Source organism: Hypanus sabinus, chromosome 12 (genome assembly GCF_030144855.1).
Source record: "Hypanus sabinus isolate sHypSab1 chromosome 12, sHypSab1.hap1, whole genome shotgun sequence".
NCBI classification, from domain to species: domain Eukaryota; kingdom Metazoa; phylum Chordata; class Chondrichthyes; order Myliobatiformes; family Dasyatidae; genus Hypanus; species Hypanus sabinus.
The window spans coordinates 63,925,740-63,940,935 of NC_082717.1; the positions used below are offsets into that span (position 1 = coordinate 63,925,740).

Consider the following 15,196-nt stretch of genomic DNA (forward strand, 5'->3'; position numbering starts at 1 on the left):
GAAAATGGTCTTGTAAGCAACTGGGGTGCTGAAGGCGACTTTTGCCATGCTGGTCATCACCCAGTCAATGCACGAAGTACAGAAATTCAGATGCAATAGGACCTTGCTATTAGAGAGGCTACATTTGGAATATTGTGTTCAGTTCTGGTCACTCTATGAAAGGAATGAAGCTGATAAGCTGAAAAGATTGTAGAAGTGATTTACAAGGATGTTGCTGGAACTCAAGGACCTGAGGTAGAGAGAGAGAGTAAACAGGGTGGCATTTTATTCATTGATGCATAACATACACCTGTACAAGATCAATCCTCATTGGGTGATCTTATGGAGCTGTATTGAAACATGAGGGACATACAGAATGTGAACACAAACTATCCTTAGCCCCATGGTTAGTGTATCACAAACTAGACAACATAGGTTTAGGATGAGGGAGGAAAGATTTACTCGGAACCTGAGAGACAGCGATTTCACCCAGAGATGATCAGTATATGGAATGAGCTGACAGCAATAGTTGAGGACATTTAAAAGACTGTTGGACAGGTATGTGGATAGGAACGTGGGCAAAGGGACTGGCTTTGGTAAATCTTGGTCCATATGGAGCAGTTAGAGCACCACTAAGCATGGTGGGAGGAAACAAGCCACATGACTCATATGACAAATATTCAAAAGAACACAGGAGAATTATCAAAATTATAAAGTAATGTTTTCTTATTGATCGCATGCCCTCTTTAACCTTACCTTGTGTTTGGCTTCAGGTTTTCAATAGCTAAATGTGTGCCTCCTACTGTAGGCTTTGTTGACCACTTGTCCTGCAAGATGTCATCATAAGAGGCACTATAAACAAGGTAACCTGCAATTGAAAATATAGGCAGAAGTAAATGCAACAGAATTTTCTCTATTGTAGCCAAACATTTCCATTTAATTGAAGATATTTTCCATCCAACTCCGGACTCAAGGTCCAAGTTAACTTTTTCTGGGTTAGATTAGCAATAACGGTGTGAATTATTGTCATTTTAAAATATGCTACCAAAAATAAAACATAAACTATGACAGCTTAGCTAATTCAGTCAAGAATTCATCCTGTTGTTAATAAAGCAGACACCACATTAGACATCTATTGTGTCCACGGTGGATAAGTCCAATGTATTTACTTTCGTGAAAGCAGAGAAAATCTCCATCTGTTAGCATGATAATCTTCCAAAAAAAAAGATGCCTACCTAATTTATACAATGTTCTTTCCAATCAGAAAAATCAACAAGTTTTAATTTTGTTTATTTATTTAGCTATACAGCACAGAGTAGGCCTTTCCGGCCCTGCAAGCAACGCCAGCCCAGCAACCACTGCCAAACACAATTAACCCTAATCTAATCCCAGGACAATTTACAAAGACCAATTAATCTACCCAGTACGTCTTTGGACAACAGAGGAAACTGGAGGACCTGCAGAAAACTCACACAGTCCATGTTGAGGATGTACAGAGACTCCTTACAGAATAGCGCCTGAAATGAACTCTGAAATGTCCTAAGTTGTTATAGTGTCATGCAAATCACTATGTTACCGTGGTCCTTCTGAGATTTGCAACATTGTTTATGCACTTATCTAGCAGCTATCATGGAAATTACATACTTTGACAATCTGACTTTCTTTGCAAGCATTGCCTGTTGTTCTCGTTGCCTATTGGTCAAATAGACTTAGAAATTGGCTTTTAAAACAAAAATCTTTAAATTATATTTGCATTGCAACCGGCTAAGTATTTTAAAGGAAATAATGCTAACCCTGAAAATGAATGACAGACCAGAGAAAATGTGATTAAAAAATGGAAAATAAAGAGTGAAACAAAAGTTTATTTTATGACATCCTCAAACTACTTCTGACCAGAGCGTGATGAATTGATTCACTCTGAAATGCAGTCACTTACTAATTAAAAGAAGAAATTTCATCCAATAACTCCCAGTTACTCTAGCTGCAGTAAACCACATTATCATTAGACTGCTGTCAAATACTATTTTTAAAGATGTTTTCACCTCACCTCTGGTGCCTTTTATCCATGTCTGCAATGTCTGGAGCTATAATATTGGCAAGCCCACAAAGAGTAACATTGAGCAGGTTACTGGTGAATGAGAACTTCCCTCTGTTTGCACATGATTGGGATACAATAACAAAATATTAATTGCCATCACTGGATAGCCCTGTCTTTTGTGGGCAGGACATACCCAAGCAATGTCAGAGGTGAGAATGGTCAGAGTTTAGCCTTTAACATAATGCTACCATTAAGGCACATTCTCCCATTGCAAAACTCAATTTGAAGGTATGAACCTTGCAAAACGTTCACAATAAAATTTGTTAACTTTTGACTTTGAATAAGAATGAAATTTAAGTTGGGCAACATTTCAAAAAACAACTTCAGAGCACATTACAGTTGTGTTCCAAGCTGATTCATCAATTCTTAGGAGTAATCAACTAACTTCAGTCAGCCTTGGTAAACTTGGGAATCTCAAACAGAACACTCAAAATTCCCAGATGTGTTATGATGCCAGTGGGGCCAACACCACACTCCAAATCCACCAGTTATATTAAGAAATCTTCTTCTTCAGCCCATCACCCCTACTGGGGCACAGCCACCAACAGCAGCTCAGCAGATGCCTATGTCCTAGGCCAGTAGAACACTGATTGGCCCTGCGTCTACCACTTTCCCCACACAACTGCATGCATCTTATAGGCAAAGATTCTTTCTCTCCCTGGGTTGGGGTCTCTGGAGCTTCTGTTGACATTTTTGTAGTTCTGGGTTTTTATGAGATTGTTAGCCCTATGCCTGACCTTGCTCCTTTCACAACCAGGGAAAAGCCAGAAGTCACACGTACAAGCCTCCAACACCAAAATGAAAATGTTTGATTTAAATTCTTATATTACAGTTACAGATCACTACAGTAAAAAAACAGGCTCTTTGCCCCATCTGGCCTGCACCAATCTGTTATTCTGTCTAGTCCCATCGACCCACATCTGGACCAAGCCACTCCATATACATCCCATCAATGAACTTATGCAAATTTCTCTTAAATGTTGCAAGTGAACCTGCATCCACCACTTCCAGCAGCAGCTCTTTCTGCACTTGCACCACCTTCTGAGTGAAAAAGATTCCCTCAGGTTCCCCTTAAATATTTCACCTTTCACCCTTAACCTATGACCTCTAGTTCCAGTCTCATACAACCTTGATGGAAAAAAACCTTGCATTTAACCTATCTATACCCCTCAATTTTGTATATCTTAATTATATCTCATTTCCATGCTTCAGAGAATGAAGCCCTCACTGATTCACTCTTTCACAATATCTCAGGTCCTCAAGTCCCAGCAAAATCCTTAGAAATTTTCGTTTTACTCCTTCAATCTCATTGACATTTTTCCTGTAGGTAGGTAATGAGAAGCACACACAATAATCCAGATTAGGCCTCACCAATGTCTTTTTACAACCAGCATAACATCCAAACTCACGTGTTCAATACTTTGATCTATAAAAGCCAATATGCAAAAGGCTCTATTTATGTCCCTGTCTACCTATGACATCACTTTCAAGGAATTCTGGATCCATATTCCCAGATCCCTCTGTTCAATCACACTCCTCAGTACCCTATCATTCACTGTGCAAGCCTACCCTCTTTTGCCTTTCCAAAGTGCAACACCTCACACTTGTTCATATAAAATTTTATCTGGTACTTTTCAACACATTTTCCAGCTGGTGTTGATCCTACTGCAAGCTTTAATAGCCTTCCTCGCTATCCACAATCCTGGTATCATCCACAAATTTGTTGATTCAGTTTACCACATTAGCATCCAGATCATTGATATAGATCTTTCCTTGAACAACATTATTTGTCCTCCAGTACCTCACCTGTGGCGAAGGATGTTTTAAATACCTCTGCCAAGGCCTCTGTAATATCTGCACTGACCTCTCACAGGGTCCAAGGGGACACTTTGTCAGGCCCTGGGGAATGATGAACAAATTTTTTCCTTAGGACAGCATGCACCTCCTCTTCTGTAATCCAGATACAGTCCATGACCTCACAATCACTTTGCCTCACTATATACATAGTGTATATAGACACTGTATCTGTGTACGGAGGCAAAAATGCATAGATGGCCATGCTGATCATCAAGAGGGCCAGATATATCCCTTGCTATTGCTTTGCCCCTAGTATTTTTGTAGAAGCCCTTGGGATCCTCCTTCACCTTGTCTGCCACAGTAACCTCATGCCTTCTTTTAGCCCTTCCGAATTCCCTCTCATTGCTCTCGAAGCATACCATATTCTGCTAGAAAGTAGACACCAGTACAGGGCAAAGATGAAGCTGCTCCTATTTCTTGTCCAGTTAATTATAAGGTAGAAATCAAGAAACTCAAGGAACTTGCAAAGTCAGTGCTTAATTCTCTACATTCAGATCTTTTAGTTGCTATTCCCAAGCAATATTCTGGCTCGAGACCACAAAACTACAAAACTTGTAATTCAATAGTTTATTCCCTTGACAATTTATAGCACTAGAAACCTGGTCAAACATTCATTTTCATTCTAAACTAATTCTCCAATTTATTGACAATTTATTCACTTTGAGAATATTGATACTCTGACATTTCTATAAGATCATAAGTCATGATAACAGAATAAGGCCATTTGGCCCATCAAGTCTACTCCACCATTCTATCATGCCTGATTTATTATCCCTATCTACCTGATTGTCCTACTTTCTCCCAATAACCTTTGACAGCCATTGATTTTCTTTCACCTCTGGCTGAAAAGTTAAATGCAAAATCAATATACAGCATTATTATGAGATTTCCTTCACCTGAATCCAACCTGTGACAGATAAACTTGGAACTTCCCTTTTTTCTTTGTACTATTTCCAAACTTGCAAAGAAAACTCAGGGTGTAACAGCATTTGTCAATAAAACACATAAGAAATTTTAAGAAAACAAGATGTACTGCAGGAAGATGTGCTCAGGTAGAATGATCAATGCCAGTTTAAAAATTGCTACACTTCAAATAAAACTTTTTATGTTGATGAACGGTTTGGGTTTGGAATCAGAATCAGGTTTATTATCACCAACATCTGTCAATAAATTTGTTAACTTAACAGCAGCAGTTCAATGCAATACATACTATAGAAGAAAAATAAATACATAAATAAGTAAATCAATTACAGTATATGTAAATTGAATAGATTGAAAATTGTGCAATAACAGAATATATATTAAAAAATTGAGGTAGTGTTCATGGGTTCAATGTCCATTTAGAAATCAGATGGCAAAGGGGAAGAAGCTGTTCCTGAATCGCTGAGCATGTGCCTTCAGGGCATGCCCTGGGTGCTGGGGGTCCTGAATAATGGATGCTGAGTTTCTGAGAAGCCGTTCTTTGAAGATGTCCTGGTTACTTTGTAGATGAGTACCCAAATTGGAGCCGACTAAATTTACGACCTTCTGCAGCTTCTTTTGGTCCTGTGCCGTAGCACCTCTATACCTGACAGTGATGCAGCCTGTCAGAATGCTTTCCACGGTACAACTATGGAAGTTTTTGAGTGTATTTGTTGACATACCAAATCTCTTCAAACTCCAAATGAAGTATAGTCGCTGACTTGCCTTCTTTATAACTACATCGATATGTTGGGACCAGGTTAGATCCTCAGAGATCTTGACACCCAGGAACTTAAAATTGCTCACTCCCTCCACTACGATGAGAATTAGTACATGTTCCTTCATCTTACCCTTCCTGAAGTCCACAATCATCTCTTTCATCTTACTGATGTTGAGTGCCAGGTTGCTGCTGCAGCACCACTCGACTAGTTGGCATATCTCACTCCTGTACGCCCTCTCATCTCCACCTGAGATTTTACCAACAGTGGTTGTATCATCAGCAAATTTGTAGATGGTATTTGAGCTATGCCTAGCCACACAATCGTGTATATGGAGAGTAGAGCAGTGGGCTAAGCATACACTCGAGGTGCGCCAGTGTTGATCGTCAGCGAGGAGGAGATGTTATCACCCATCCGCACAGATTGTGGTCGTCCGGTTAGGAAGTCAAGGATCCAAGTGCAGATAGAAGTATACAGGCCCAGGTTCTGTAACTTCTCAATCATGATTGTGAGAATGATGGTGTTGAATGCTGAGCTATAGTTGATGAACAGCATCCTGACGTAGGTATTTGTGTTGTCCAGGTAGTCTAAAGCCGCGTGGCGAGCCATTGAGATTGCAAGTGTCATTGACCTTTTGTGGCAACAGGCAAATTGCAATGGGTCCAGGTCCATGCTAAGGCAGGAGTTCAGTCTATTCATGACCAACCTCTTAAAGCATTTCAGCACTGTAGATGTGAGTGCCACTGGGCGATAGTAATTAAGACAGTAATGGAGGAAAACTGATCAACGTAGATGGGGAAACATGGGAAGAGATTTCAATAAAGCACAATCAGCTGTGCAATCAAGTTGGGTTGACATTAGACATTAAAACTGCTCAGTGGATTGATCTATGTAATTCTTACCATTCTCTTGATAAAACAATGTTGTTGATTATAGGTAACATTTGTTTAATAAGCTTTAAAATATATAACTATATAACAATTACAGCACAGAAACAGGCCATCTTGGCCATTCTAGTCCGTGCTGAACACTTACTCTCACCTAGTCCTACCTACCTGCACTCAGCCCATAACCCTCTATTCCTTTCCTGTCCATATACTTATCCAATTTTTTTTTAAATGACAAAATCGAACCTGCCTCTACCACTTCTACTGGAAGCTCATTCCAACAGCTACCACTCTCTGAGTAAAGAAGTTCCCCCTCGTGTTACCCCTAAACTTTTGCTCCTTAACTCTCAACTCATGTCCTCTTGTTTGAATCTCTCCTACTCTCAATGGAAAAAGCCTATCCACGTCAACTCTATCTATCCCCCTCATAATTTTAAATACCTCTATCAAGTCCCCCTCAACCTTCTACGCTCCAAAGAATAAAGACCTAACTTGTTCAACCTTTCTCTGTAACTTAGGTGCTGAAACCCAGGTAACATTCTAGTAAATCTCCTCTGTACACTCTCTATTTTGTTGATATCTTTCCTATAATTCGGTGACCAGAACTGTACACAATACTCCAAATTTGGCCTTACCAATGCCTTGTACAATTTTAACATTACATCCTAACTCCTATACTCAATGCTCTGATTTATAAAGTCCAGCATTCCAAAAGCTTTCTTCACCACCCTATCCACATGAGATTCCACCTTCAGGGAACTATGCATCATTATTCCTAGATCACTCTGTTCTACTGCATTCCTCAATGCCCTACCATTTACCATATCAACACTAAAATTATTATTTTTTTAATTTCAAAGGCTCTGTTGATTTCTTAATTCACATGAAAAGACTTATTACCTTGCATTTGTGAGGATGAATACATGCAACACTATTTTCCAAAAAGTTTTGGGGAAAGACCTTAATTGAAGATCAAAGAAAACAAATAATAGAACTAAACTATTGTTTACATTCAGGGCCCCAAACTGTCCTTCCATGGTGAGACAACACTTCACCTGCAAATCCTTTGAGGTCATCTACTATATCCGGTGCTCCGGTGAGACCTGACATGAATTAGAGGACTATGGAAGACTTGGTGATCAGCAATTTTAATTCCAATCCCCATTCCCATTCCAACATGTCAGTCTACGGCCACCTCTACTGCAATGATGAGACCACACTCACAGTGGAGGAGCAACACCTTATATATCATCCAGAGAGCCTCCAACTTGATGGAATCAACATTGATTTCTCTAACTTCCAGTAATTGCTCTCCCTTCCCCTGCCCTCTTTTTTCCATTCCCCACTCCAGCTCCTCTGTTAATTCTTTTCCTCACTTCCCTATCACCTTCCCCATTTGCCCCTCCTCCTTCCCTTTCTCCCATGGTTCACTCTTCTCTCCTATCAAATTCCTTCTTCAGCCCTTTACCTTTACCACCTATCATTTCCCAGCTTCTTACTTCATTCCCCCCCCCCCATGTGGTTTCTCCTATCACCTTCGAGCTTGTACTCCTTCCTCTCCCCCAACATTCTCCTTCTGGATTCTTCTTTCCTTTCCAGTTATGATGAATGGTCTCGGCCAGACAAATCAACTGTTTATTCATTTTCATAGCCGACTGACCTGCTGAGTTCCTCCAGCATTTCATACACAGTAGGTTCAAACTGCCAATCATTTTAAGTGGCTGTAAAAATTATGGGGATATATTATTAGTCTGTAATAATCCTTTCCTGTTTTCATCAATGCACCAAGTACTATCAGAAAATAATCCGACATAGCCATTTGTTAAGAGCAGCCGGCCTGTTTCCAATCACTGACGTCGATCGTCCATTGCTGCAAATTTCTCATATTAGGTTCCACTGCAAAAGGAAGCATGGCTTTGTTCCTTGAAGGCTAAATTCTATTTTTCAACTGATGATGTGAATTTTGTGTACTATTTTGAAAGTTAAAGATCTTTTACAGACGTTTGTTTGGAATAAGCAACATTAGTCAGTGCAGAATTGCAAGTTAACTGAAGAAAAATATCAGCAACATTAGGTAATATCTAAGATTAAGCAGAAGTAGTACTTATTACTGTCAATTTGACTTGATCTAAGTTTCATGTTTGCTGAATCCCTTTTTATCGAGAGGCAAGAATGTATCAAATGAATGAATAATCCCTGGATTGTGGTAGTTTGAGAAAGAAAAAGAATGATAAAGCAAGGACTTACACAAGAACCGACTAATTCAGAAGACAAAACTTTTGCCTATTTTAATTACTTCCCTTATTGTCATATCCAAAAGTGAATGATTGCTTAAGCTGTAATGACATAAGAAATGTTAGCCATCTGGAAAAACTTAAAAGATTTAACCAAGTCTGTTCTGGAAAAACTTACAGAAAATTAATGGAGTTCTTATTAACTTCTAAAGCATAAATATTTTTTCACAAATTTGTTAACTTTTTCAACTTGCCAAGGTCAACAGACTTCTTAGGGTTGTTGGCTGAACTTTTGGCACCTCTGAACAGCGATATATATTACTGACAGCCCTGTGATCTGATTTTATGATTTAACCTTGTTTAGATTTCCCCCTTTCTCCAATGGTCTCATTTCCGTATGGGGTCTCCATTTTATTATAGAAACATGTGGCAATGTTTCTTCCATGAACTTCAAAACAACTAGGAAATTGCCAATTCTGGAAAACTGAAACAGAAACGGAAAATGCTGGAGATACTCAGCAGGGTTGGTCAGGATCAATGAAGGGAGAAACAGAGTCACTGTTTCAAGTCAATGACCCCTCATCAGAACCGGAAAAGTAAAAAGACAAATGTATTTTCAGAGAGAGGAAGGGCTTGAGGGAACAACTTGCACGTTTGCAATTGAGTGAAAACCAAGGTTAGTGGCCATTTTCAAAATTGTTCATGGGATCCGTGTGAGAACAAAACACTTCTCATCCACGAATAAGTTTTAAACTGATTTTATTGTTTGGAATTTTCCAGTTTTTGGGAGCTTCTCTTAAAATTAACATTTTTATTTTTTCCTCATAATTGTGATGGATGCAACACACACAAAATGCTGGTGGAACACAGCAGGTCAAGCAGCATCTGTAGGGAGAAGCACTGTCAATGTTTCAGGCCAAGACCCTTCGTCAGGACTAAATGAAAGAAAAGATAGTAAGAGATTTGAAAGTAGGAGGGGGAGGGGTGAAGCTAAGAGCTGGAAAGTTAATTGGCAAAAGGGATACAGAGCTAGAGAAGGGAAAAGATCATGGGACAGGAGGCCTAGGGAGAAAGAAAGGGGGAGGGGAGCATCAGAGAGATGGAGAACAGGCAAAGAGTGATGGGCAGAAAGAGAAAAAAAAAGGAGGGGGGGAAATAAATAAATCAGGGATGGGGAAAGAAGGGGAGGAGGGGCATTAATGGAAGTTAGAGAAATCAATGTTCGTGCCATCAGTTTGGAGGCTACCCAGACAGAATATGTTCATACAATCAGGTTGGAGGCTACCCACTTATGCCATCAGGTTGGAGGCTATCCGTTTGGATATTCACTTTCCAGGGTCAGGAGGTTTTTTACTGAACTCATATTTTTAGCACAGTAGAAGAAAACATTTATGGTTCAAAATGTTCTTTGTTAATTTTTAACGAGTATAATTTAGCCATCTTCTAAAGGAATACCAGCACCCAGACTCTTAGGAAACCACTTGTTAACCTAATCAATAAAAAAACAAATCGTTGTTCTGTAACTCAAGGTTCCTGTCCTTTAACCTAATCAATGTGGTTGTGAAAACATCACATGAAGATGGTTATCACTAGACAACTGACAAAAGCAAATGATATAACTATTAGCAAGCAGTGAGGGTGAGGAGAGATACAGAGATTATGACAGAGTCCACTGCTCAGACCTGACCCAAGAAAGATCTCTTCCCAGAGCCTTCTTTCTGCATCAGACATGTTCATCTGCAGCTCCCACACTTTGTCCCTTACCATCATTCAGGGCCTCAGTCAGTCCTTTTACTATATGTGAGGTGACACTTCATCTGCAAGTCTCTCGGGGTTATCTACTGTAACTAGTGCTCCTAGTGCCTCCCATTCTCATTATGTCATAGTGGTCATTGTCTCCTCTACTGTCACAATGAGACCTCTCTGAGATTGGAGGAGCAACACCGCATATTACATCTGAGCAGCCTCCAACCCAATGTCATGAACACTGATTTCTCTAACCCAGTAATTTCTCCCTGTTCACCTTCTCACTTTTCATTCCCCTTTCTGGCTCCCCCATCATCCTTTCTCTTCTCCTCACCTGCCCATCACCTTCTCCTGCATTCCCCTCCTCCTTCCCTTTCTTCCTTGGTCTACTGTCCACCCCATTTGATTTTTCCTTCTTCATCCTTTAATCTCTTTCACATATCCCCTCCCAGCTACTTACTTCACTCTCCTCCCCCACCACCCAGCTACCTCCCCCCCCATCCCAACCTTGTCTCACCTGCCAGCTCTCCCTCCTCCACCTCCTTGTTCTGGCATCCCCCACTTTCCTTTCCAGTCTTGAAGAAGGGTTTCAGCCCAAAACATCAACTGATCAACTATTCATTCCTCTCTATAGATGCAGATTTCCAGCGTTTGCAGAATCCCCCAAGTTGACGATTAGCAGCACATTAAGACAGAGAAACAAGAGACTGTAGATGTTGGAACCTGGAGCAAAAACTGAGAAGCGTCTGTTTGAGATGATGGAGGGGAGGGTTGGTAGGAATTATCAGCATTTCAGGTCAAGAGTCCCCATTAGTCCTGATGTAGATTCCTCACCTGAAACTTTGATATTCCGTTACTCCCAACCATAATCTTGATATTGACAAAAATCATGAGCTACCAAGAGTTGGAGAATTTGAATTGAGTTTGAAGGTTTTCCATCTTATGGCTCCTTCTCATTCAATTTCAAGAGATGCAGTATCTACTCTTTCCTTTCCTGTCCTCCTGTCTTCCAGGTAATACACCTGTTTACTTGTATTTCTTCCATTTCAATTTGCTGTATTCATGATGTGCTGGGGGAAGATAAGATGAAATAAGAAGCTGAGACATGATAGGTGGAAAAGGTGAAGAAGGAAGAATCTGATAGGAGAAGAGAGTGTACCATGGAGAAAAGGGAGGACGAGGGGCACCAAAGGTAAGTGATAGGCAGGTAAGAAGGGAAGGGGTAAGAAGGGGAGCCAGAATGAGGAATGGAAAAAAAGAGAATGGAACAGTAAGTTTTTATTATGACACATTTCACATTAAGACTTGCAGCTCAACAATATCCTCTGAATTTATCAAGTTTCTTTGTTGCTCAATCATTCACCTTTGCCCTGTTTCCTCTAGAGTTACAGTATGTGTCTCCATGCTTTCCTGATCAACTTTCCATCTTCTTCTTCATTCTTAAGTTACACCCCAGATCTTAAATCCATCTTTTCCATAACCAAGTTTTTCTTCTCATTTCTGAAGAATGCTCCAGTCTTCAATTCAAACTGTTCAACAATGGCAGTTGTGCCTCAAGTTGCCCGACTCAAGGCACATGAATCAATGGAATTTTCTCTCTTAAACCTTTCTGCCTTTCTCTTCCCCTTTCAATATTCATGAAAACGTATTTTGCCAAGTCGATTGCTATCTTTTGTAACGTGACAGATGATTCAGTCAAATTTTTTCCTGTTAAACCCACTCAGTTCCTCAGAACCAGATGAAATAAGAATGAAAGTTGTTTTGATAATGTCTCTCAAGGAAAAAAAAACTATTACTCTACCTACCCAATGACTCCAGTTCCATATTTTATGTCTCACTCTATTATCCCAACTGGGATATTTGTTTGGGAAATAAAAGCTTCTATTTTCTCAAAGTACAAAAATAAATTTAGGAATAGTTAATCTCTACCTGTCACATATTCATTCCTCTGTGGTTTTGCCCAGTCAAGGATTACAAAGGAATGGCAGCTTTCTACAGCCACAATAGTAATGTTCCGCGGAGGTTTTTCAGGTGGCAAGTTCTTTCCCTTCAGGTCATCTGGAATAATATCCACCAATGAATCTACTTGGAAGTGTTCCAGTGCATCTGTCAATGAGCAGGGAGCTTCTGGATCTTTGCTGATATAATTCACATGAGCAGCTGCAAACAAGTTAAATAAATGAATAATGATCACTCAAAAGAAAGCTCGTCCTCTCAATAATATCATATATACACCAGAAGGTACCTATTATTTATAATTTCACGAACAGTATTTATGGTTAAACCCTCTTATAACAACTTCCAAATGTCATTTTCTGTTGGACTTCAACTTTTGAAGAAAACATGATATGCTGGAACTTATTAAATTGACTTAATGTCAAATTCACCACAACAATTAAAGGCTTTTGATGGATCTTGGATGAGAAGTCATTAAAAGGCAAAACTCTGGATTCAAAGCAAGGCTCATTGTGACAACAGGGCTTACATAAAGCTGCCTCTACATGAATAACCAGAACAATCCTTGTATAAAGACTTTGTGACTCAGCAAGCAGAACTATCCATTTTTTTTGTTCTGAATTACACAAGAATTTTGAAACCAAATAAGCACTTAACACTTAAAACACAACTAATTAAAATTATTCAGCTTGCATAATTAACTGAAAAGATAAAATTTACTTTGTACTTGCCCTATAATTTACCTTTACTTAAAAATTAGGATATTCAGCTGACCTGTATTCCTTCACTAGACTTCATACTCAAACACAATTTGAAGAACCCAAGCAACTGTTCAAAAGTCTGATGGTGGAGGGGAAGAAGCTGTTCCTAAATTGTTGAATGTGGGTCTCAAGGCTCCAATACCACCTTCTCAAGACAGTAATGAGAAAAGGGCATGTTCTGGTACTCAATAATATATCCCATTTTCTTCTGAAGCTCTCCTCAACAGTGGGAAGAGTTGTGCCCATGATGAATCTGGTTGAGTCGATAATTCTCCTCAATGCATACAAACAAGCTGGATGAACTCAGCAGCTCGGGCAGCATCCATTAAAATGGATGCCCGACCTGCTGAGTTCATCCAGCTTGTTTGTACGTGTTGATCTGACCACAGCATCTGCAATGTACTTTGTGTTTATAATACACCTCAGTGTCTTGTGATCTTATGTACTAAAGCCTCCAAACCAGGCAGTAATGCAATTAGTCAGAATGCTTTCCAACATACATGTATAGAAATTTGCAGGAGTGTTTGGTGACACTCTTCAAAAATCTCCTCAAAATCCTAACAAATTGGAGCCATTAGTGTGCCTTCTTGGTGACTACATCAATATGTTTTGCCCAGAACAGACCCTCCAAGATGTCGATGCCTGGGAACTTGGCACCTTTCCACTGCTGACCCCTCAGTGAGGACTTCCCCTTCCTAAAGTCCACAATCAATTCCTTGGTTTGCTGGCATTGAATGCAAACTTCTTGTTGCAAACCCACTCAGCCAGCTGATTTATCTCACCCCTGTATGCTTCCTCTTCACTACCTGTAATTCTAACAATGAGAGATGTCGCTGTCAAATTTATAGATAGAGCTTAAGCTGTGTTTAGCCACACAGACATCAATGTAGGGAGTGGAGAACAGTGGGCTAAGCACACATCCTTGAGGTGCACCTGCATTAACTGTTAGTGAGGAAGAGAGGTCATTACAAATCTGCACTGACTGCTCTCCGACCTGTGGTGGCAGAAGGCAAACTGCAGCAAAACCAGGTCCCTGCTCAGGCAGGAGCCAATTCTAGCCATGACCAGCCTCTCAAAGCACTTCATCACAGAAGATGAGAATGCTACTGGGTAATAGTCATTAAGGCAGATCAGCCTACTCTTCTGGGGCACTGGTACGATTGCTTCCATTTTGATGCAGGTTGGAACCTCAGGCCACAGCAATGAGGTTCAGGATGTCTTTGAACATTCCAGCCAATTGGTCGGCACATGTTTCCAATGCTTAGCCAGGTACACCATTGGGGCCTGACATCTTATGAGTATTCACCTATTGGAGAATGTTCCTCTCAAAAACTAAAAACGCAAAATAAATGCAAGTTTTGTGAGAGTGGAAGCAGACAGAGTGCAATACATATTAAATACTCCTTTTCTCACAGTTGCCATTACATGATTAAAACTGAGATCACAGATAATTTATTTTTAGGCTAAATTACTTATTTTATCATCGTATTTTTCACACCTTTAGAATATTCCAAAGCTCATGGATGCAAATTAGCATTGTTCAAGTGTTATCATTGTTCTGATACATACAAATATATACTGCGAATGGACCAGATCCAAAACATATAAAAGCAGTCTTTCACTTCCCAAGTGTATATCAGTTAGAAGCCCTTGAATAATCAGTTGCTCATCACCTCCTACAGTACATTCCAGAAGACTGAATTTAATGACGACAATGTGTTATAGTCAAATGGAAAGTTTCTGCGGGATGGTTAAAATTGATTACATATGTTTATGGATGAAAAAATCATGTTTTTATCATAGCAGCCTTACTGTCAGCCCTTTAAGTTCTGGTTTACTCAAACTTTATGAACTGATGCACTTTTGTCTTGTCACAGGTATATTAATACAATTTTATCACATTCATTAAGAGCAGGCAAGAATGGGGGCAGAGGGGAGGGGAATGGGAGAGATGGATAAAAGGCACAAAATAGTGTGGAATGTAGAAAGAAGCAGGGGG

At 39.8% G+C, this 15,196-nt stretch overlaps 1 protein-coding gene across 1 annotated transcript in view; it reads right to left on the reverse strand.

Moving 5' to 3' along the window:
• Nucleotides 1-15,196, reverse strand: part of fndc1 (fibronectin type III domain containing 1) — a 183,658-nt gene that overhangs the window by 28,252 nt on the left and 140,210 nt on the right. The window contains exons 16-17 of the mRNA XM_059986090.1: nucleotides 12,410-12,640; nucleotides 736-847 (exon numbers count right to left, since the gene is read on the reverse strand). Of these exons, the coding sequence (XP_059842073.1) occupies nucleotides 736-847; nucleotides 12,410-12,640 (343 nt within the window). The remainder of the gene's footprint in view (nucleotides 1-735; nucleotides 848-12,409; nucleotides 12,641-15,196) is intronic.